This window comes from Tachyglossus aculeatus, chromosome Y4 (genome assembly GCF_015852505.1).
Source record: "Tachyglossus aculeatus isolate mTacAcu1 chromosome Y4, mTacAcu1.pri, whole genome shotgun sequence".
Lineage (NCBI taxonomy): Eukaryota > Metazoa > Chordata > Mammalia > Monotremata > Tachyglossidae > Tachyglossus > Tachyglossus aculeatus.
In genome coordinates this window covers 9124185-9148013 of record NC_052096.1, presented here as the reverse complement: position 1 = coordinate 9148013, position 23829 = coordinate 9124185, and the positions used below count along the sequence as shown (strand labels likewise).

Below are 23829 nucleotides of genomic sequence, written 5' to 3'. Positions count from 1 at the left end.
CTTGCTGCCCACCCCGCAGCCCCCAGTTCCCAGAATTCCAGCCGCTCACTCCACAAGGGTGGGTGGGACAGAGTGGGTTCTCCACTGAGCCCCCACCCCACGCCCTGCTGTGACTTACCTCCACAGTGCTCTCCTGGCCCTCACAGGCTCCACGCTCCACTAGGGACTTTCCCAAGGCAATGATCCCCTCCACCTGCTCGGCATGACCTTGAATCTCGTTCTCAAACGCCTGATGTTTCAGGTATTTCCTCTGAATAATGATAATAATAATAAAAATCACGATGGCATTTGATAAGCCCCTACTATGTGCCAAGAACTGTACTAAGCACTGAGAGTGGATATCAGATAAGCAGGTCGAGCCCAGTTCCTGTCCCCCATGGGAGTCATCGTCTAAGGAGGAGGGAGAATGTGTAGTGCATCCCCGCTTTATAGATGTGGAATCTGAGGCAGCCCAGCTCCCCATTCTCAACACCCACCACTAAAATCCCTCTTCATCCAGAAAGCCTTCCCCTGGCCCTTTCCCATCACCCCAAGTCACGCCAAACCAACAGTGCTCCCTGCCATGAATACATTCACACCCAACTCTTCTCACCACATCCATGCATCCAGGCTGGGTCCAGGGTAGCAGTAATAGAAGTAGTTGGAGTAATAATAGCAGTTACGGAGCACCCTCAGAATATATAATACAGTCCTCTAGACAATAAGCTCATTGTGGGCAGGGAATGTGTCTGTTTATTGTTCTATTGTACTCTCCCAAGCCCTTAGTACAGTGCTCTGCACACAATAAGCGCTCAATAAATACGAATGACTGACAATTGACTGACTGACCAATGCATTGTATTTAGCATTTGAGAAAGAAGCAAAGAGGTGACCCCATTCCCTGTCCACAAGGAGCTTCTACTACAATGTCATTCAGATTTCCCCAACTTCCTGTCGGGCTCCTCTTCCGGCCACTTACCTGTATGTTGGTAGGATCTTTGTAGGACTCATCACGCGCAATGGGAAGTTTCTCATTGATCCAGTCTTCGATCTCCTCTATGTCACGGTAGAACTGCTTCAGATCCGCAAAATCCCCCAGCTTGGCCCTCTCCTCCAACATCTGGGCTTTCAGAGCCCTCCACCTTTGGGGGGTGGGGGAAAGGAGGTGCAGGGGATGGAAGGTGGGGGTGGGGGACAGAAGAACGGCTCCCACTTAGCACCTGCCCCTCTGAGGTGTCCTGCCAGACTGTCAGCACCTCGAGGGCAGCAAACCAGTATTCCTCCTGCTATGGTGCTCTTCTAAGGGCTGAGTACAGTGCTAGGCACTCAGTAGAAGTAGTATTTATTGAGCACCCCTCGGGTGCTGTGCAGTATATTCAGTGCTTGGGAAGGACAAAGTAGAGAAGCAACGTGGCCTAATGGAAAAAGCCCAGGCTTGGGAGTTGGAAGGACCTGGGGTCTAATCCTGGCTCCACCACTTGTCTGCTGTGTGACCTGGGTAAGTCATTTCACTTCTCTGGGCCTCAGTTACCTCATCTGTAAAATGAGGATTATGACGGGGAGCCTTATGAGGGACATGAACTATGCCAACCTGATTAGCTTATATCTACCCCAGGGCTCAGTATAGTGCCTGGTAGGCAGTAAGTGCTTAACAAATACCATAAAAAAAAAAGCAATAAATTTCCTACCCTAAAGGTGCTTCCACTCTAAAGAGGAGGAACGTACATAAAGGGCTCAGGCAACATCCCTGTTGGAATTCCCTCTTCCATATGAACTTCTAATGGGGTCAGGATACCTACAGAAGCTGTTTAGGTTGTGGCTTAAGTCATCCTTTTACTGCTTGCCCAGTGGAGACTTTGTCAACCTGATGGGTCTGTCTTTCCCGCCCCATGGCATTCCGGGACTTGTCCAGTACAGCGGTAGGTATATATTTAAGTGCTGTTGGGCTGGGGTGAATATCATAGCATTCAATCACCTTGACCCCTCCTACCTCACCTCGCTGCTCTCCTACTACAGCTCAACCCACCCACTTCACTCCTCTAGATTCAGTCTGCTCACTGCACCTGGATTTCCTGTTTCACCACCGACCTCTCGTCTAAGTCACCTCTGGCCTGGAATGCCCTCCCTCTTCACATTTGACAGACGATCACTCTCCCCACCTTCAAAGCTGTATTGAAGGCACAACTATTCCAAGAGGCCTTTCCTGACTCATTTCCTCTTCCTTCTCTCCTGTTTGTATCACCCTTGCACTTGCATCTGCACCTTTCATTCACCCCTCCCACAGCACTAATAATAATACTAATAATAATGGCATTTATTAAGCGCTTACTGTGTGCAAAGCACTGTTCTAAGCGCTGGGGAGGTTACAAGGTGATCAGATTGTCCCACGTGGGGCTCACAGTCTTAATCCCCATTTTACAGATGAGGTAACTGAGGCACAGAGAAGTTAAGTGACTTGCCCAAAGTCACACAGCTGACAAGTGGCGGAGCTGGGCTTTGAACCCATGACCTCTGACTCCAAAGCCCATGCTCTTTCCACTGAGCCATGCTGCTTCTCTATGTATATATCCTTCATTTATTTAGTTATATGAATGTCTGTTTCCCTTTCTAGACTGTAAGCTCATTGTGGGCAGGGAACACGTCTACTAACTCTGTTATATTGCACCCTCCCAAGTGCTTAGTACAATGCTCTGCACACAGTTAGTGCTCATAGAATATGATCAATTGATTAATAGTTGTTAAATATCAGCTAGAAATCCCCTTAAAGGGGTTTATCTTTTCTGGAGACATGAGTGGTTTAAGGAAGCAGGTAGGGGGCATAGGTGAGGTGGGAGGGGCAGGCTGGGAGGTGGGGAGGTTCCCCTGACCTCTCCAGAAGTTTCTGTAGCCAGGCAGAAATATCTTCTTTGGCATAGTGGTCATCTTCAATCAGTCGTCCAGCAAAACTTTCCAGGGCCTCCATCTTCTCTTCCTAGGGTCAACCCATCAATCCATTAACCCACTGATCAGTCTAAAGGAAAGAGGAGCCCCGTACCCAAAGTTCCTCCTGCCCCGCCCCTCTGAAGTGTGCATTTTGCACCTTGCATTTGCCCACTCCACCCTGGGAGATCTTGGATGGATGTTCCCAACTTCCACTCTTTTCCCTAAATTTCCAGACACTAGATGGAGACTGAGGCTATAGCAGATGGTCAGGCCGTTCAATGACCCCAAGACTCCCCCCTCCCTCACCCACCCACCCACAGGCAGCCCCAGGGGGCTCTCCCGGCCCTCCCCCTGCCAGCTGGCAGACCTGGGACTGGATGGCTTTGTCCAGGGCATCCCGCTTCTTCATCAGGACCTCCAGGCGGTCTAGGGCCCCCACCTCGTCTGTCCCGAGGGCTCCCTCCCGAGCAGACATCCAGCTGCTGGCCTGCTCACAGTCCCCATGAAACAGCTGTGGAGAGGAATAATAATAATAGGTACCAGGTAATCAGGTTGTCCAACGTGGGGCTCACAGTCTTAATCCCCATTTTACAGATGAGAGAACTGAGGCACAAAGAAGTTAAGTGGCTTTCCCGAAGTCACACAGCTGGTAAGTGGCAGAGTCGGGATTAAACCTCTGCCTCCCAAGCCGGGGCTTTTACCACTAAGCCACACTGCTTCTCGAAGGAAGGAAGGAGGGAAGGTCCTGCCTCAGCCCACCAGGAAGGGGGAACTGACCCATGGGCAATCCCAGGGGCAACGAATGTTGGCAGTCTGAAGACCTGGATTCCAGTCCCAACCATGTGACCTAGGGCAAGTCGCCTCACATCACCGGGCCTCAGTTTCCCCATCGGAGAGGCAGTGTGAACCTAGTGGATCAAACATAGGCCTGGGAGTTGGAAGACTTGGATTCTAGTCCCAGCTCTGCCCTTGATCTGCTGTGTTGATTTAGGCAAGTACCTTAATCTCTCTGAACCTCGGTTTTCCTAGACTGTGTGAGACAGTCCCCAACTGGCAGAATCTGGGAAGACCATGCTATTTTTTAGTGTTTTTTCAATGGTATTTATTGAGTGCTTACTATGTGCAGAGCACTGTACTAAGCGCTTGGGAGAGTTTAGTAATCCCCATTTTACAGATGAGGAAACTGAGGCACAGAGAAGTGAAATGAGTTGCCCTAGGTCACACAGGATACAAATGGCAGAGCCGGGATTGGAACTCATTACCTTCTGATTCCCAGGCCCAGGCTGTGTCCACTACACCATACTGCTTCTCTAGCCCCAAAGAGTCCCACACTGGGTCCCATTCCCAGACACAGGACCACCACCACTCAGGGACAAGCCCCCAGGGGTCTCCCAAGGAATCCCATCTCAGGCCAGACCCCCTGGAGGGGCGAATCCCTAGATGACATAATCCCAACGACCGACCCCAGAGGAGAGGAATGGTCTCCCCAGCCGCCACCGACCTGCAAGTCCAGGCACTGGTCCAGCATGTGCTTCCTCTGGTTCCACGCCTCCTGCAGGTCCTGCCGCTCCTGATTCACCTGTTCCAGCTTCTCCTGGATCTCCTCCCGGCTAGGGTGGTCCTGCCCCACCAGCTCGGCTCCATAATCTTCCAGCGCAATGAACGCCGGCTCCTCCCGCTCCATCTCGGCGCGGTGATCCTGTTCAAAGCGAAGGCCACAGTGAAGGCCAGGAATCCTCAGAAGAGAAGACTCCATCTGGAGAGGAGGGTTGTGGGAGATTTGGTGGGGGTGCGGGGGGACACGACAGAGTAGTCCAGGGAAAAATGACCAGGGTTGGCATCCAAAACCCGGTTTCAGCCTTGATTTACAATGTGACCCTAGGCTAACAATAATAATAATAAAAAATAACTATAGTAATAATTATGGTATTTTTCAAGTGCTCATTATGTGCCAGGCACTGTATTTAGTGCTGGGTAGATATAAGCAAATCGGGTTGGGCACAGTCCCTGCCCCACATGGAGTTTACAGTCTTAATCTCCATTTTACAGATGAGGGACCTGAGGCACGGAGAAAGAGAAGTGACTTCCCCAAGGACACACAGCAGATAAGTAGTGGAGTCAGAATTAGAACCCAAGTCCTTCTTACTCTGAGGCCCATGCTCTATCCACTAGGCCAGGCTGCCTCTCTAGTTACTCAGGTTTTGGCCTAGTGGAAAGATCCCTGGACTGGGACTCAAGAAACCCAGTTTCCAGTCCCAGCTCCACCGCAGGCCTGCTGTGTGACCTCAAGTGAGTCACTTAACCTCTCTGAGCTTCAGTTTCCTTATTGCCTATAATACTGAGAGAAGATCTCTGCTCTCCCTCCCTCTTAGACTGCCAGTACCATGTGGGACAGAGACTGTGTCCCATTTTATTATCCATCCCAGCATTGAGTGAAATGTTTAGCTCATACCAAGCATTTAAATAATATACCCAACTAACTCCATTTCCTCATCGGTAAAATGGGAATAAAACATCTGCTCGCTCTCCCTCTTAGACTCTGGACTTCATGTGGGAGGAAACTGTAACCTACCTGATCATCCTCAATCTACCCCAGTATTTAGCACGCTGCTTGGCACATAGTAAATGCGTAAATATTATAACTAACTCACTAGGTTTCCTTTTCTGCCATTTGTAGATTAGGTATCGCTCTCCTTCTTTCTCAGGCTGAGAATACCTATCTGGGACAGGGTCTGAATGTGATCTGATTATTCACCCCAGGCCTGAGAATAGGGCTTTGTGCATACTAAGAGCTCAATAATTTCAATGAGAAGCAGCATGGCCTAGTGAATAGGGCATGGGTCTGAGGATCAGAAGAAACTGAGTCTAATCCCAGCTCCACCACTTGTCTGTTGTGTGACCTTGGGCAAGTCATTTAACACCACTGTGCCTCAGTTCCCTCATCTGTATAATGGGGATTAAGACTGTGAGCCCTATGTGGGACAGGGACTATTTCCAACCTGATTATCTTGTATGTACCCCAGTGCTTACACCAGTGTCTGGCATATAGCAAGCACTTAATACCACAATTATTATTATTATCAGTAAAATGAGGATTAAGACTGTGAGCCCCATGTGGGACATGGACTGTGTCCAACCTGATTACCTTATATCTACCCAAGCACTTAGAACAGTACTTGGCACATAGTAAGAACTTAACAAATACCATTAAAAATAAAATAAAATAAATCCCATAATGAACCCAGTTTCCTAGGAGAGGGGATAATCTGTGCTGCTTCTCATTCCCCATGGATGTAAGGAGGACAAAGTGGGAGAACAGATATGGGTGGGTTTGGGAGAACGGATTGTGCTGGGGAAACTCGGAGCCTGGTCTTGGGGTGGGTGGTCTTCATTTTGCCCCTACCGCATGCCTCTCCAGTAAAACTTCCACCCCCGTCAGATCCTCTGCCAGGTCCTTCGAGGACACCAGGCCCCGGAGTCCTGAGATCCAAGAGAGCAGGTCCCTGGGGAGAGAGCAAAGCAGTTGACGTTCATTGCAGTTGGAGGCATCCAGGGAACTTGGGGGATGGGAGGGGGAGGAAATCAGTGGGATGGGATCTCTCAGCCCCTAATTTCACACATCCTACCTTGTCTCCCCTCACTCTCCCCTCGCCAAGACCCCAGGCACCTCTGTTGCTGACTCATTTTCCCCACCTCCAATCCCAACTCTTCCAGAAAGCCTTCCCTGACTACTTCCAAACACTTCGAGCTGTATCAGCCACATTGCACTTATGTCTTAATATTCACCCCATATAGGCACCTGTATATCAATGTGTACTCAATTGTAAATTTGATTGCTTATTCAGATTACTCAATTTGTAAATATTTTTGGACAGCCTTTCCCATTAAGAGTGTAAGATCTTTGTGGGAAGGAAACATGTCTTGTTTAGATGTCTGCTGTACTTTTCCAGGACAGGGAGTGTTGGGAGGTAAGGCTTGAGGGTGCACTTCTGATCGACACCATTCATTGATCAATTGGCCCATGAGGCCAAATAAGGACAGGGAGCATTGGGAGAGATGACTTGGGGAAGCACCAATGATCAATACCATTCACTGATCGATTGGCCCACAAGGCTGAATCAGAAGAAGGAGCTTGGGAGAACTTTCTTGCTTCATGGAAAGAGCACAGGCTTGGGAGTCAGAGGTGGTGGGTTCTAATCCTGGCTCCTCCACTTAACAGCTGTGTGACTTTGGGCAAGTCACTTAACTTCTCTGTGCCTCAGTTACCTCATCTGTAAAATGGAGATTAAGACCGTGAGCCCCACGTGGGACAACCCGATTACCTTGTATCTACCCCAGTGCTTAGAACAGTGCATGGCACATAGTAAGTGCTTAACAAATACTATTATTATTATTATTATTATTATTATTATTATTATTATTATTATTCATTGATCTATTGGCCCATGAGGCTGAATCAGGACAGGAAGCATTGAGAGGAAGAGCTTGGGAGAGGGTGCTGCTCATTACCGTGCATAGATTGGTTGATTACCTGGCCTGGTTGAGAAACAGGTAGAGCCTCTGGGCCTGGGCCAGATCCTTCTTCCGCTGTTCGGTGTGCTGCAGCAGGTCATCCCAGGCATCTGACAGCTCCAGACGGCGCCCGCGCAGCTCGTCTGCTGCATCTGGGTGTGACTCCGTCAGACGCTCAGCTGTCTCCCCCAGGGCTGTCACCTGGGGCCAGAGACAGAGAGAGATAGAGAGAGAGGGAGACACGGAGAGAGAAACAGGAAGAAAGAGTGAGGGAGGGAGAGAGAGAAATTGGCAGGTCCAGGGACTTGGGCCAGGTCCCCACTCTCTCTCCTGGCTGCCCTTCCAGAACCTCCCAACTTTATCTGACCATTCTCCCTCATTATCATCGTCATCGCTACCACCACTGTTGCCGTCATCATCCTCACCAACATCACCACGACCACCGTCATCACCATCACCCTCACCATCACCATCATCCTCACCGTCATCATCTTTTCATTTCATTCAATTGTATTTTCTGAGCACTTACTGTATGAAAAGCACTGTACTAAGCACTTGAAAGAGTACAATATAACAATAAACGGAGACATTCCCTGCCCACAACAAGAGTACAGTCTAGTCATCCTCATCATCAACACCATCAGCATCAGCCTCACCATAACAATGATAATAATAATAATAATGGTATTTGTTAAGCACTTTCTATTTGCCAAGCACTGTTCTGAGAGCTGGGGTAAATGCAAGGTTATCAGGTTGTCCCACGTGGGGCTCACAGTCTTAATCCACATTTTACAGATGAGGTAACTGAGGCACAGAGAAGTTAAGTGACTTGCCCAAAGTCACACAGCCAACAAGTGGCGGAGCCGGGTTTAGAACCCACGACCTCTGACTCCCCAGCCCGGGCTCTTTTCCACTAAACCACGTTGCACCATCCTCACCATCACCATCCTCACCACCACCATCCTCACCACCACCACTGTCTTCATCATCACCCTCACCATCATCGCATTATCATCATAATCCTTAAGATCCTCACCATCACCATCCGCACCATCATCACCCTTACCATTCTTGTCATCACCATCATCATCGTCATAATCTTTGCCGTCCTCACTCTCCCCACCATCACCATCATCCTCACTGTCATCCCCCCCACCACCCTCATCATTGTCCTCACCCTTGCTATCACCACCAACCTCATCATCACCCCATCCTGCCCCTTCCCCCCAGTTCTCCCCATTACCCAGGACGGTCCTGACCTTCTCCCCCAGTGGGGTGAGGTCCCGCTCGAAGCCCTCGTGTCTTCGCTGCAGAGCCTGGACGTTGAACAGGTTGGACCCAGGGTCAGCGACACTCAGCGCCCTGCGGTTCTTATCGATGCGCTCCTTGGTGTCGTCCGTGTCCCTGGGGGGCGGAGAGGGCAGAGATGCTGGTGAGGGGTTTGTGGTGCCCGTTGCTGGATAGGGATTGTCTCTATCTGTTGCCGAATTGTACTTTCCAAGTGCTTAGTACAGTGCTTTGCGCACAGTAAGCGCTCAATAAATACGATTGCATGGTGAATGAGCTCTCACCTGAAAAACATCTGGACAGCATGGGCACTTCCCAGCAGCAGCCGCTGTTCGTCTGCCAGCCTCTGCAGGGACTTCCAGCGGGCATTCAGCTCCTGCCAAAGACCAGAACCAGAATGGACATGAGCCAGAGAAGGGGCACGGAGGGGGTGGGTATGGGAGATAAAGGGAAAGGGGAAGTCGATGGAGACATCCCAGATAGGGGTTGAAGTGACTCTTGGGGCTGGGACTTCGTGATCATAGAAGTTTTTATGGTATTTGTTAAGTGTTTACTAAGTGCCAGATACTGTACTAAACACTGAGATAAATACAAGCTAATCAGCTTGGACACAGCCTGTGTCCCACAGTCTTAATTCCCATTTTACAGATGGGAGAACTGAGGCACAGAGAAGTGAAGCTACATGCCCAAAGTCACACAGCAGACAAGTAGCGGAGTCGAGATTAGGACCCAGTTCTTTCTGTCTCCCAGGCCTGTGCTCTATTCACTAAGCCATGCTGCTTCTCTAACACTCCAACATTTTCCTCTTGGATACTCTGACAGCACCTGTCCCCCACTTCCTCCCACCCCAAGATTCCCTCATTCCAGAGATCCTCATTCCTCCCACCCCAAGATTCCCTCATTCCAGAGACCCTCATTCCTCCCACCCCAAGATACCCTCTGAGCCTTGGTGGATGTTACCCGGGGTGACACCCCTGGAGTGACATCCTGGGGAAGATGCCCCCCAGAGTGACATCTGCGTTGAAGGGGAGTGGGGGAGAGTGATGGGCTGATGGTAGAGCAAGGAGCAGGGGATAGGGTGGGGTGGGGAGATGGGTCACCTCCTGGATTTCTGCTCCTTCTGGTGTCAAGAGGTCTTCGATTATCAGATCATCTGCCACCTTGTTGATGTCCTGTAGCCGCGGCTCATTGGATTTCAGATCCTGGAGTCAGGGGCAATAAAGAATAAGACCTTTAGCATCAACAGCCTCCTGTATCTCCTCTCTTCTGTTTTCCCTGCTGAAGCTCTAAGGCTCCCCAGGCTTCCCACCTGACCCTGGGGGAGTGGATCTCCTGGCCAAACCTACCTTCCACCCCTCCATTACTCCAGCACTGACTGGAGTCCCCCTTTCCTCCTTCCTCCTCTCGACCATTTTATATCAGTCTCTATCTTCCCTGTTTGGCAGGAAGCTGATACTATTGTCCTCTCCCAAGTTTCTGGCACAGTGCTTGCCATGCAGTAAGCTGTAAGCTCTTTTAGGGCAGGGATCATGGCTGCCAACCATATTGTACTCTCCCCAGTGCTGAGAACAGTGCTTTAAACAGTAGACTGTGGACTCCTTGAAGGCATAGATCATAACTCTTAATTCTATTGTACTCTCCCAAGTGTTCAGTATAGTGTTCTGCACACAGTAAGCTCCTTAAAGGTATGCATCATGACTTCTAATTCTATTGTCCTCTCTCAAGCGCTTAGTACAGCACTCTGCGCACAGTAGACTGTAAGCTCCTTTAGAAAAAGGATGGTGTCTACCAACTCTGTTGTACTTTGCACTATTCCCAGTGCTCAGCCCAGTGCTGTGCACACAGTAAACTGTAAAGTCCTAGTGGGCAGGGATCATGACTCCTAGCTCTTTTGAATTCTGCCTGGTGTTCAGTGCAGTGCTTTTCACGCAGTAGACTGTAAACTCCTTGAGGGCAGGAATCATTTCTCCTAATTTATTGTTTGGTCCCAAGATTTCAGCCCAGTGTTCAGCCCAGATTAAGGGCAGAATGAATCCAAGCATTAATCAATCAATCAACCCATGGTATTCATTGAGCGCTTACTATGTGCAGAGCACTGTTGACGACCATGATGATGATGATGATGATGATGGTATTTGTTAAGCGCTTACTATGTGCCAAGTACTGTTCTAAGCGCTGGGGGAGATACAAGGTAATCAGGTTTTCCCAAGTGGGGCTCGCAGCCTTTTACAGATGAGGTAACTGAGGCACAGAGAAGTTAAGTGACTTGTCCAAAGTCACACAGCTGACAAGTGGCTCTAAGCCATTGGAAGAGTACTGTACAGAATTGTACAGACCTGTTCCCTGCCCAAAATGAGGCTGTAAAGTACCCGAGAAGAGACAAGAGGCTCTTCCCATCATCCCTTGCTTCCATCGCCCCCCACCCCACTGAGGCAGCCCTTTCTGCCTGACCGTCTGGAAATCGTCAAACTTCTTCTGGAGTTCCTGGACATTGTCCAGGTCGACCGCGGTGTTCTCCGCCTTCTTGTCCCGAATCCAATCCAGCATGTCCCCCGCCTCATAGGCCAATAGGAACTCTTTGTAGCGCTGCACCAGCCGTCTCCGGCGTTCCTCTGCCCGCTTCAGGAGCGAGTCGTACCTGGGATAGAATGGAGCCAGAGATGAGTGGGAACGGGGAGAGTGGAGGGGAGACCGGAGTCGGGAGGGGGAAGACGGAACAAGGATGGGGAGAATGGAGATGGGAGCAGGGAGTGGGAGAGAGTGGAGCAGAGAGGGAGAAAGCAGAAGGGAGAATGGGAGGGAGAGCAGATTGGAAAGGGAGAGAGTGGGCCAGGGGAGGGCAGAGTGCAAAGAGGGACAGCAGAGAAGAAAGGGGGAGAATGGAGAAGGTAGGGGGGAGTGGGAGAGAGCAGGGGGGGAACAGAAAGGAGAGCAGATTGGAAAAGGAGAGAGTGGGGCAGGGGCAGAGTGGAAAGGGGGAGAGTGGAGGGAGGGGGAGAGCAGAGTGCGGAGGGGTAGAGTGGAGTGGGATGTGGGGAGAGTGGAATGGGAAGGGGGAGAGTGGAGGGGAGCGTGGAAGGAGGGGGAGAGTGGAGTAGGAAGGGAAAAAGTGGAGGGGAGGGCAAAATGGAAAGGGAGAGAGTGGAGGGGAGGGCAAAATGGAAAGGAGAGAGTGAAGAAGAGGTCAGAGTGGAAAGGGGGAGAGGGAATGGGAGAGGAGAGGGAAGGGGAGAGCACAGCAGGGAGAAGTGGTATATGGGGAGAGAGGAGTGGGAAAGTGCTTAGTACAGTGCTTTACACACAGTAAGCACTCAATAAATATGATTGAATGAACAAAAGAGAAGAGTGGAAGGGAGTGTGGAAGGGAGAAGGAGAGGGAGGGGGAGAAGATGGAGAGGGAGGAAAGGAAAGGTAAGAAGAGAAGTGAGGAGAGGGAGAAGAGGAAGAAACGAGTGGGAAGGGAGAAGAAAAAGAGGTAAGGGGAGGTTCAAGAGGAAGAGAGAAAGGATGAGGAGGGGGAATGGAGGGGAGGAAGATGAGGAATATGAGGGTGGGTAGGAAAATGAGGAAAGAAGGGATAGGGAGAAAGGGAGTCAAAAGTGAAGGAGGGGAGGAGAATGGAGGAAAATAGAAAAGGGGAAGGTAAAATGGAGAAGACATGGGGAGGGAGAGGAGAGTAAAGGGTGGGGAGGAGAAACAGGGAAGAGAAAAAGAGGAAGGGAGAAAGGGCCAGAGTAGCGGGCAGCGATGATGAGGAAAATGTCAACCCTCCTGACCCGATCCAGAGACCGACCATCCCTTCCGGCCGAGTGAGAGATTCCTCCCACCATCAAGTCCAGTCCCCAGACCCCCTTGTTCTTCTCCTTCCCTCCCCTTCCCTCGGGTCACTCCCAGTGTCTCACAGGTCCTCGATCTGGTTCTGCCACTTGATTATGTTCTCTGGATCCTCCCGGCGGCTCTGGGGCTCTTCCACTTCCTCCCTCTCCAGCTTCTTCACGTACACAGCGGGGATGAAGCCTTGTTGGTCATCAGCTTCCACCTTCCACCAGTCCTGGAGGACACAGACACCCGTCCGATCATCCATCTGTCCCTCCAGCACTCTAGAGGATAAGCTCACTATGGGCAGGGAGCTAGTCTGCTATTTCTCCTTAGTACAGAGCACTGTACTAAGCATGTGGGAGAGTACAATACAACAATATAACATACATTCCCTGCCCACAACGAGCTTGCAGTCTAGAGGGGGAGACAGACATTAATATCAACAAATAAGTTACAGATATGTACATAAGTGTTGTGGGGCTGGGAGAGAGGATAAACAAAGGGAGAAAATCAGACTAAGCAGATGGACAGAGAATGGGAGGACAGGACAATTCACCTTGATGAGAAGGGGGGATAATAGGGCTTGGAGTGGACATAGAAGGAGAGAAAATGGGAGGACAGGACAATTCATCTTGTTGATGGGAGTGGGGATAATAGGGAGATGGAGTGGATGGGAGGACAAGATCATTCACCTTGTTGATGGAGCTGAGCAGAGTTAGAACATCCCCCTTCTTCATGGTGACCTCCCGGGGGCTCCTGGCCTGGAAGTCGTAGAGGGCCATGACCCGGTCCTTCCTCACAGTCCCAGCCGTGGGGGCGGTTTGTTCCTGAGCGAGACGGGTGGGGGGGTGGGGGGCAAGGAGGGCAGGGAGAGTCAGAGATGGGAAGCCAATGACCGCCTCTTCCCACAAGCCCCTTGGTCCCGTTGCCGGGTGAAGGGGGTTGGGGGGGGGCATTGTTTCAGCTTGACTGGCAGTATGGCCTAATGGAAAGAGCTTGAGCCTGGACGTCAGAGGACCTGGATTTTAAATCAGTTCCACCACCTGTCTGCTGTGTGACCTTGGATAAATCGATTAACTTCTCTGTGCCTCAGTTCTCTCATCTGTAAAATGGGGATTAAGACTGTGAGTCCCATATGGGACAGGGACTGTGTCCAACTTGATTACCTTGTATTCACCCCAGGGCTTAGTACAGTGCCTGGCATATAGTCAGCCCTTAACAAATGCCATCAAAAAACCTAAATGGCAGAAGTATAATTATTAGGCTAGATAATAACAATAATTTTGGTATTTGTTAAGCTCTTACTGTGTGCCAAGCACTATTCTAAGCATTGGGTAGATACAGGGTAATCAAGTTGTCCCACATGGGGGCTCACAGACTTAATCCCCATTTTCCAGATGAGGTAACTGAGGCCCAGAGAAGTTAAGTTACTTGCCCAAAGTCACACAGCTGATAAGTGGCGGAGCCAGGATTAGAACCCACGACCTCTGACTCCCAAGCCTGGGCTCTTTCCACTGAGCCACCCTGCTTCTCTCTAGATATGTCAAGGCATCACCCCCCTGTTTTCCCCACTGACCAGACAAGCATCGGCCTGGTCCCTCAGTGCCCGCATACTGCTCCCAAATGCATTGAGATCCACCAGGAAAGCTTCGTGTTTCTTCAGGAGAGTCTGGAACCAAAAGACATCCTCAGGCCATTCATTCAGTCAAATTTATTAAGCGCTTACCATGTGCAGGCACTGTACTAAGCACTTGGGAGAGTACAGTACAGCAATAAACAGAAACATTCCTGCCCAAAATGAGCTTACAGTGTAGAGGGGGAGACAGGCATTAATATAAATAAATAACTGGGAGGGAGGATGAATAAAGGGAGCAAGTCAAGGTGACCCAGGAGGGAATGGGAGAAGAAAAAGTGGGAGAGGGGTTGGTCAGGGAAAGCAAAAGCCTTTTGGAGGAGATGTGCCTTCAGTTAGGCTTTGAAGGGGGGACCAGACACCCCGCCCAGCATGGGGGTCGTGGGGAGCCCTCAGTGGGGTCTGGGGATGGTTGTATCGCTGAGGTCTACCTGGACCCTGAGAGCCCAGACTGGACAGGTCCCTCTGGGGAAGCAGGCAGGACCCAGCTCCCATTTACACCACCCAGACTATCAGGCAGGGTGGGGGACACTACAACCTACTGTGCTGTGAGACTTTGGGCAAGTCACTTCTCTGTGCCTCAGTGAACTCATCTGTAAAATGGGGCTTAAGACTGAGAGAACACATGAAACGTGGACCGTGTCCAAACTGATTAACTTGTATCTTATCCCCAGAGCTTAGTACAGTGCCTGGCACTCAGTAAGCACTAAAAAAGTACAATTTAAAAAGAAAAATCACATTTCCAAGAGAACTTCTGTGATTAAACTATCCTTTCCCCTCCTCCACCTACCTTCTACATTGTCTATGCACTTTGATCTGTGACTTCTGGGCATTGATATTTACCCCACCCTAAGCCCCACAGCACTTATGTATGCAATAAATATCATTAACCTGACTGTCTTGTATCTTCCCCAGCACCTAGTACAGTGCCTGGGACATAGGAAGTGCTTAGAAAATACCAAGACAATCAGAAAAGCAGAGTGGTTTAGTGGGTAGAGCATGAGCCGGGGAGTGAGAGGCCCTGGGTTCTCTAAGCCTGCCTCTGCTGTTTGACCTTGGGCAGGTAACATCACATCTCTGGACTATAAACTCGTTGTGGGCAGGGAACGTGTCAACCAATTGCTATATTGTGCTCTCCCAAGTGCTTAGTACAGTGATCTGCACACAGAAAGGGCTCAAACATGATTGAGTGATTCTCTGTGCCTCAATTCCCTCATCAGTAAAATGGGGATTAAGACCGTGACCCCCATGTGGGACAGAGACTGTGTCCAACCTGATTATCTTGTATCAACCCGGAGTTTAGTACAGTGCCGGGCACATAGTAAATGCTTAATCAATCAATCAATTAGTGGTATTTATTAAGCACTGTACCAAGCGCTTGGGAGAGTACAGTCCAACAGAATTGGACATGTCTCCTGCCCAAAATGATCTTATAGTCTAGAGGGGCAAACAAATACCATTTTAAAAAATAGTAGCGGTAGGGATGATGCCTGGTTAGCGTACCCTGTGGGAGAACACACCCCAGCTTGAAATAATAATAATAATAATGATGGCATTTGTTAAACACTTACTATGTGCCAAGCACTGTTCTAAGCACTAGAGTAGATAAAAGGTCATCAGGTTGTCCCACGTGGGGCTCCCAGTCTTCATCCCCATTTTACAGATGAGGTAATTGAGGCAAAGAGAAGTGAAGTGACTTGCCCGAAGTCACACAGCTGACAAGTGGTGGGGCTGGGATTAGAACCCATGACCTCTGACTCCCAAGCCCAAGCTCTACCCACTGAGCCACGCTGCTTCTCTAGAGGGGGAAAGAAATATCATTTAAAAAATGTAATAGAGGTAGGAAGGGGACTTGGTTAGCGCCCGCTGTGGACAGCGAAGCGGCAAACGCAGCCCGGTTCGCAGTTTAGAGGGGGACACGAATATCATTAAGAAAAAAATGGTAGGGAGTGTGGGTGGTTAGTGTGGGTGGCAGGTGGACAACGCACCCCGGCGGACTCCTCATCAGCCCCGTAGTTGGTGCTGTCCACCAGTGGTTCCTTGTCATGGATCCAGGCTTCGGCCTCGAGGAGGTCAGCCAGGTACTGCAAGAGCCGGACATTGTCCTCCAGGTCCTGGCGGCGGCGGGCGGCTCGAGACTGCAGCGACTCCATGTTCTCGTTCAGCAGGCTCACCCGAGACGCCACCTCATCCGCAGCAAAGTGCCCTGAAGACCGGAGACAGAGGAAGGGACCGGGGCCAGTTAGTGCATCTCACCGACCGGAAGAGCCGTGCTCTTTGTTATGTGTGCTTAGTACAGTGCTCTGCACACAGTTAGCGCTCAATAAATGAATGAATGACGATGATGTTGATGGCATTTGTTATAGTTATTATTATTATTATGGTATCTGTTAAGCGCCTACTATGTGCCAGGCACTATGTGCCAAACACTGTTCTAAGCGCTGGGGTAATAATAATAATAATTTTGGTATTTGTTAAGTCCTTACTATGTGCAAAGCACTGTTCTAAGCGCTGGGGAGGATACAAGGTGATCAGGTTGTCCCATGGGGGGCTCACAATCTTAATCCCCATTTTACAGATGAGGTCATTGAGGCACAGAGAAATTAAGGGACTTGCCCAAGATCACACAGCTGACAAGCGGCGGAGATGTGATTTGAACCCATGACCTCTGACTCCCAAGCCAGTGCTCTTTCCACTAAGCCACTCCAATGCGGCCTAGTGGATAGAGCCCAGGACTAGGAGTCAGAAGGACATAGGTTCTAATCCTGCCTCTGCCACTTGTCTGTTGTGTGACCTTAGGGATGTCACTTCACTTCTCTAGGCCTCCATTAACCTCATCTGTAAAATGGAGATAAAGAGTGGGAGTCCCATGTGGGATATGGACTGTGTCCAACCGGATTAGCATGGATCTACACCCCGCTTAGTGCAGTGTCTGGCACACGGTAAGTGCTTAACAAATACCACTAGAGAAGCAGCGTGGCTCACGGGAAAGAGCACGGGCTTTGGAGTCAGAGGTCATGGGTTCAAATCCTGGCTCTGCCAATTGTCAACTGTGTGACTCTGGGCAAGTCTCTTAACTTCTCTGTGCCTCAGTTACCTCATCTGTAAAAGGGGGGTTAAAACTGTGAACCCCCGGTGGGACAACCTGATCACCTTGTAAGCTCCCCAGCGCTTAGAACAGTGCTTTGCACATAGTAAGAGCTTAATAAATGCCATCATTATTATTATTATTATTACTGTGATAAGGGAGAGGTTGAAGAGTGCAGTTTGCACCTTGCATTGACAACTCAATTTAATGCCCTTCGGCGTATAGCTTCCTGAGCTCCCAACCAACCAGACAGATGTGCTCCATGCAAGACACACCCGCAGGGGCCTCAGGCGAGACACCTTTTAAGAATGAAACACAAAGGAACGGTAATTGATAGATTAGGATAAATTGGCGGAAGAAGCTCGGTCAACAAGTATAGTATAGAAGGCTGGAGGAAATGCCTGTCCCTGCTGCTCGCTGTTATCCCAGAGGACGGCTGAGACAGTCCGGGCCGAAGGAGACCTTTTAACAGGGGACTCTCATGTTGGTTTTAAACCCATACTAGGACTATTTACCGATTTGGGACTAATCATCCCGCGGTAGGAAAGTCTCAATGCCCCTGGGTTGAGGGCTTAAAAAGTGTCTGGGTTGAGGGTTTAACAGAAGCAGGATCCATTGTGCTTGATGTTTTTCTGTATGTTAATAAATGTTTTTTTACTGTAATACCGAATATCGTGGTTTATTCCTTTGGTAAAGCTGAGTCGCCAACCCCCTAACCCCCCTGTCCCTAACTGACTCTACTGGACTCTAAGAGAGGCAGTGTGGCTCAGTGGAAAGAGCACGGGCTTTGGAGTCAGAGCTCATGGGTTCAAATCCCGGCTCCGCCAATTGTCAGCTGTGTGACTTTGGGCAAGTCACTTAACTTCTCTGGGATGCAGTTACCTCATCTGTAAAATGGGGATTAATGTGAGCCCCCCGTGGGACAACTTGATCACCTGGTAACCTTCCCAGTGCTTAGAACAGTGCTTGGCACATAGTAAGTGCTTAATAAATTCCATTATTATTATTATTATTATTATTTTATTATTATTGGGACAAAACAGGGGTGAATAAAGGGCGAAAAAATCCAAGTGCAAGGGGGATGCAGAAGGGAATAGAAGAGGAAATGAAGGCTTAGTTGAGGAAGGCCTCTTGGAGGAGATGTGCCTTCAATAAGGCTTTGAAAGTGGGGAGAGTGTTGGTCTGTCAGATAAGAAGAGGGAAGGAGTTTCAGGCCAGAGGCAGAAGTCGGTGGAGAGCTAAAAGAGATCATTCCCAAAGCTTACTACAGAACGGAGTAAGCCCTTAACAAATACCATTAATTTTTTTTTTAAGTGCCAGGAAGGGTGTTGGCCAACTGTGATCAGCTCACCTTCATCCACCATCTTGTTTCCTCGGTCAGTGATGGCTTGGATACGGGGCTCGTGGCTGTTGATGTTGCCCAGGATCACCTGGTGTCGGTTCAGCAGGTTCTGAGCGGCGATCAAATCCTTGCCTGGAAGCACAGCGGGACAGTCTCCTGAGTAGCCTTCCCTAACATCTCCCAGTAGGATGACACTGAGGGACTGGAGTCATGGTATTCTCATTTTAAACGCAGTCCAAGCCCCAACTTACTGGGGGGCCATCACCCTGGGTAATCATTCCTGGGGGGGCCCCCCGTACTCCCCATAACCATTCTAGAATTAGAATGTGGCCGACTTTGTTAAGCGCTCTCTATGTGCCAAGCAGGGAGAAGCAGTGTGGTTTGTTCGATAAAGCCCGGCCCTGGGAATCAGAAGGACCTGGGTTCTAATCCCAGCTCTGCCACTCGACTGCTCTGTGACCTTGGGCAAGTCACTTCACTTCTCTGGGCCTCAGTTACCTCATCTGAAAAATGGGGATTAAGACTCTGAGCCCCAAGTGGGACATGGATGGTGTCCAACTTGATTTGCTTATATCTACCCCAGTGCTTGGTACAATGCCTGGCATATAGTAAGTGCTTAACAACTGCCATGAAAGAAAGATCCCAAGAGAGCATGGGCATGGAACATTATTTTATCTTCCAACGCACATGCTCCAACTCTTGACCTCAGAAGCCTGAGGACCTTTGGAGCATAGACTCCCAAAGGATTATAGATCAATCGATGGTACTTACTGAGCACCTACTATGTGCAGAACACTGTATTAAGTGCTTGGGAGAGTACACTATATCAGAGTTGGCACACACATTCCCTGCCCATAACGAGTTTAGAGTCTAGACTGGGAGATAGCTATTAATACCTTCTCCCTCTGAAGAACAGAAAAGTCCCCCTCTCAAATGGTCAGGAGGTTCCTCCTGACTGTAAGCTTGCTGTGGGAATGGAATGTGTTGGTTTATTGTTATATTGTATTCTCCCAAGCGCTTAGTACAGTGTTTTGCACACAGTAAGTGCTCAATAAATATGATTGAACGAGTGAATGAATGACCGTGGGGGTGAGGATGTTGGGTGCAGGGCTGGGGAGGGTCCCCATGTCGGGAAGACCCCGACCTAGGTAAGTGGAGGCAGCCGAGGGTTCTGTCTCCTGGATCCAGGCCTCTTCATCCTCCACGTCCCGGGAGATCTGCTGCAGACGTAGGAGGTCCGTGAGCTTCTGCCGGCGAGTGGCCATTGGCTCCTTCAGGGCCTGATAGCGCAGGCACAGGGTCTCCTGCTTCTGGCTCATGTCCTCCGCGTCTGGGTGGCCCAGGCCCTCAAAATGGCGGGCCAGGTCCGTGATGATATCTATTTGGTCCTGGGCACCAGAAAGGGGAGAGAGGAAGGAGTGAAGACCAGGGTGGAGATCTGAATCGATACCTCTAGGTCTCCACTCTTAACCACAAGGCCTCACTCTCATCTCTAGACTGTAGCTCATTATGGACAGTAAACAGGTCTGCTAATTCTATTGTATTGTACTCTCCCAAGTGTTTAGTACAGTGCTCTACACATAGTAAGCACTCATTAAATACCATTGATTGGTAGTCTCAGCCCCAGAGGAGCCTAGTGGATAAAGCACAGGCCTGGGACTCAGAAGACTTGGGTTCTAGTCCAGCTCAACGAGCTCCAGTCTAAAGTAGCTTATGGTCTAGAGGGAGTTGACCATAAGCTCTTCTAGACTGTAAACTCATTGTGGGCAGGGAACATCCGTTTATTGTTGTATTGGACTCTCCCAAGCGCTTAGTATAGTGCTCTGCAACCAGTAAGCACTCAATAAATACAATTGACTGACTGATTGCTGTGTGCATTTGGTTTTTCTGTGCCTTGGTTACCTTACCTCTAAAATTAGAATGAAATCTCTGTTCTCCCTCCCACTGGTGACTGTACAGGGACTGGGTGGGATCTTGTGTTTATCCCAGCACTTGGTACTTAGCACATAGTAAGTGCATCACAAATGCCACCATTATTAGCAATTACGGTGTGGCCAAGCACTTGCTTTGTGTCAAGCACCATGTTAAGCACTAGGGTAGATACCAGGTAATCAGGTCCCACATGGGGCTTACAGTCTGAATAGGAGGGAGAGCTGCTATTTAATTCCCATTTTACAGATGAGGAAACTGAGGTACAGAGATGTGACTTGCCCATGGTCACATAGCAGGAAAGTGAAGGAGTCGGAATTAGAATCCAGGTCTTCTGACTTCTAGACCCGTGCACTTTCCATTAGCCCACACTGCTCCCAGTCTTCCTTTATACTCTAGGGGCCTGGAGTCTGAGTCCCACTGCCCTCTTTCCTCTCCCCCTCCTCCAATCCCCTCTTCCCCTTATCTTCTCCCCCTCCTCTAATGTCTTCTGGCCCCTTTCTTCTCCCCCTTCTCCAACCCCTGCTGCCCCCTTTCCTCTCCCCCTCCTCCAATCACTGCCCCTTTCCCTCTACCCCATTTCCCACTACTCCTTTCCCCCAGCCCCCGAACCCGAGAAGCAGCGTGGTTTAGAGGAAAAAGCACGGGTTTGGGAGTCAGAGGTCTTGGGGTCTAATTTCAACTCTGCCACTCATCAGCTGTGTGACTTTGGGCAAATCACTTAACTTCTCTGTGCCTCAGTTACCTCATCTGCAAAACGGGGATTAAGACTGTGAGCCTCATTTGGGACAATCTGATAACCTTGTATCTACCCTAGCACTTAGAACAGTGCTTTGGAATATAGTAAGTGCTTAACAAATGCCATCCTCATTATCAGACCTTGTCCTCAAGAAGCTGACAATCACATCCACAGCCACAGTCAAGCATAAAAGAGTTTTCCCCTTCTCCCCAACCAAGAGATGACTCCATTCCTGAGGGGGAAAGGGGACAATTTATAGTAGCATTCATGGTTAAAATTGGCGATGCTCTTCTAAGTGTTGTTTTGGTCTTCCCTTCAGGAACCTGGGGTCCGGAAGCCCCCAATCCGTGATACTTGACTGTAAACTCTAGACCGTAGGCTTGTTGTAGGCAGGGAATATGTATGTTATATTGTATTCTCTCAAGTGCTTAATAAAGTGCTCTGCACTCGGTAATTGCTCAGTATATATGACCAACTGACTGACCTGACGAGAAGTGACATTGGCCTCCAGCAAGCCGTGTTTCCGCAACAGGTTCTGCACATCGGCCAGGCCCCTGCCGTAGTCCTGGGATGTCACCTGACCCTCCGCGTCCTGCAGCCAGCGCTCCAGCTCTTCCACCGTGTGATTGAACTGCTGCTGCTGGTTGGCTTCCTGAAGTTGGGTCCCTGTTGGGGGGGGATCAAGGCGGGGAGGGGAGGAGGTCCGGGAGTGAGAATTGTCCCCCTCACATTCTCATACAGCCACCATCAATAATAATAACTGTGGTATTTGTTAAGCGATTATTATGTGCCTAGCACTGGACTAAGTGCTGGGGTAGATAATAATAATTATGGCACTTGTTAAGCACTTACTATGTACCAAACATGTTCTAAGTGCTGGGGTAGATTCACGTTAAGCAGGTTGGACATAGTCCCTGTCACACATGAGGCTCACACTCTAAATCTACATTTTACAGATAATAATAATAAAAATAATAATAATAACTGTGGTATTTGTTAAGCGCTTACTTTGTGCCAGACACCGTATTAAGCGCTGGGGTGGATACAAGCAAATCAGGTTGGACATGGTCCCTGTCCCACATAGGGCTCACAGTCTCAATCCCCATTTTACAGATGAGGTAACTGAGGCCCAGAGAAATTAAATGACTTGCCCAAGGTCACACAACAGACATGTGGCTAGAGCTGGGATTAGAACCTATGTCCTTCTCACTCCCAGGCCTGGGCTCTATCGACTAAGCTTTACTGCTTCTAATATTCAAGATCATCTGGTCCAGGGATCGGGGGCGGGGGGGGGTGGGGGGGGGAAGAGGGGTGAAACCCAACCTACTCTGCGATACAATACTCTGCACACCATAGACTGTAAACTCTTTGTGGGCAGAGGGTGTGTCTCCTAACCCTATTGTCCTCTCCCAAGCACTCAGTACAGTGCTCTGCACACAGTAGCTTGTAAGCTCCTTATGGGCAGGGAATGTGTCTTCCAACTTTGTTGTATTGTCCTCTCCCAAATGCTTAGTTCAGTGCTCTGCACACAGTAAGTGCTCAATAAATGCCATTGATGATGAGGAGGAGAAGGAAGAGGAGGAAGAGGAAGAAGACAAGAAGGAGAAACAGAGAAGCAGCGTGGCTCAGTGGAAAAGAGCACGGGCTTTGGAGTCAGAGGTCATGGGTTCAAATCCCGGCTCTGCCAACTGTCAGCTGTGTGACTTTGGGCAAGTCACTTCACTTCTCTGGGCCTCAGTTACCTCATCTGTAAAATGGGGATTAAGACTGTAAGACCCTGTGGGACAACCTGATCACCTTGTAACCTCCCCAGCGCTTAGAACAGTGCTTTGCACATAGTAAGTGCTTAATAAAAGCTATTATTATTATTATAAGATGATCTCCAAGGGGAGTCCCAGGAAGTAGGTTGGCAGAGAACTGAAGCAGTATGGCCTAGTGGATAGAGCACGGGCCTAGAATTCAGAAGGACCTGGGTTCTAATCCTGACTCCTCCACTTTTCTGCTGTGTGACCTTGGGCAAATCACTTCACTTCTCTATGTCACAGTTCCCCCATCGGTAAAATGGGAATTCTATTCCTATTCTCCCACCTATTTAGACTCTGAGCTCTATGTGGGACATGGACTCTGTACAACCTTATGTCTACCCCAGCACACAGTACAGTGCCTGGCACAAAGCAAGCACTTAACAAATACCACTGAAAAAAAAATGGACTGGATGGTCCTAGCCTCAATCAATTAATCAAGTTCTTGAGTGCTTAGGGTGTGCAAGCACTGTACTAAGCATTTGGGAGAGAACAATACAACAGAGTTGTAGACATATTCCCTGCCGGCAATGAGCTCACAGTCTAGAGGGGGAGCCTGTGGGAAGTCCACTGGGCACATCCCAGCTGCAATTAATTCCCCCTCCTTTCCCTTTGGATTAGTGCCCCCCCCCACCCACCAGGGGCCAAACAGAGACAGTGAGCCTAGCCCCTCTCTTCTGTACACAGCACTTATGTCTACATCTGTAATTTTATTTATTTATATTAATGTCTGTCTCTCCCTCTAGACTGTAAGCTTGTTGTGAGCAGGAAATATGT

The 23829-nt window shown here is 49.5% G+C and overlaps 1 protein-coding gene across 2 annotated transcripts in view; it reads right to left on the bottom strand.

Moving 5' to 3' along the window:
* SPTA1 (spectrin alpha, erythrocytic 1) overlaps positions 1–23829 on the bottom strand; it is a 61691-nt gene that overhangs the window by 21819 nt on the left and 16043 nt on the right. The window contains exons 15-33 of one of the 2 annotated variants that reach the window (XM_038768342.1): positions 21735–21916; positions 19727–19970; positions 18592–18714; positions 16141–16358; positions 14101–14188; positions 13678–13685; positions 13212–13346; positions 12603–12751; positions 11152–11338; positions 9801–9902; positions 8985–9076; positions 8673–8817; positions 7433–7614; positions 6305–6404; positions 4403–4600; positions 3269–3412; positions 2847–2950; positions 959–1121; positions 119–250 (exon numbers count right to left, since the gene is read on the bottom strand). In XM_038768342.1, the coding sequence (XP_038624270.1) occupies positions 119–250; positions 959–1121; positions 2847–2950; positions 3269–3412; positions 4403–4600; positions 6305–6404; positions 7433–7614; positions 8673–8817; positions 8985–9076; positions 9801–9902; positions 11152–11338; positions 12603–12751; positions 13212–13346; positions 13678–13685; positions 14101–14188; positions 16141–16358; positions 18592–18714; positions 19727–19970; positions 21735–21916 (2696 nt within the window). Of the gene's footprint in view, positions 1–118; positions 251–958; positions 1122–2846; positions 2951–3268; positions 3413–4402; positions 4601–6304; positions 6405–7432; positions 7615–8672; positions 8818–8984; positions 9077–9800; positions 9903–11151; positions 11339–12602; positions 12752–13211; positions 13347–13677; positions 13686–14095; positions 14189–16140; positions 16359–18591; positions 18715–19726; positions 19971–21734; positions 21917–23829 lie in introns of both variants that reach the window. The other variant, XM_038768341.1, reaches the window with a different exon arrangement.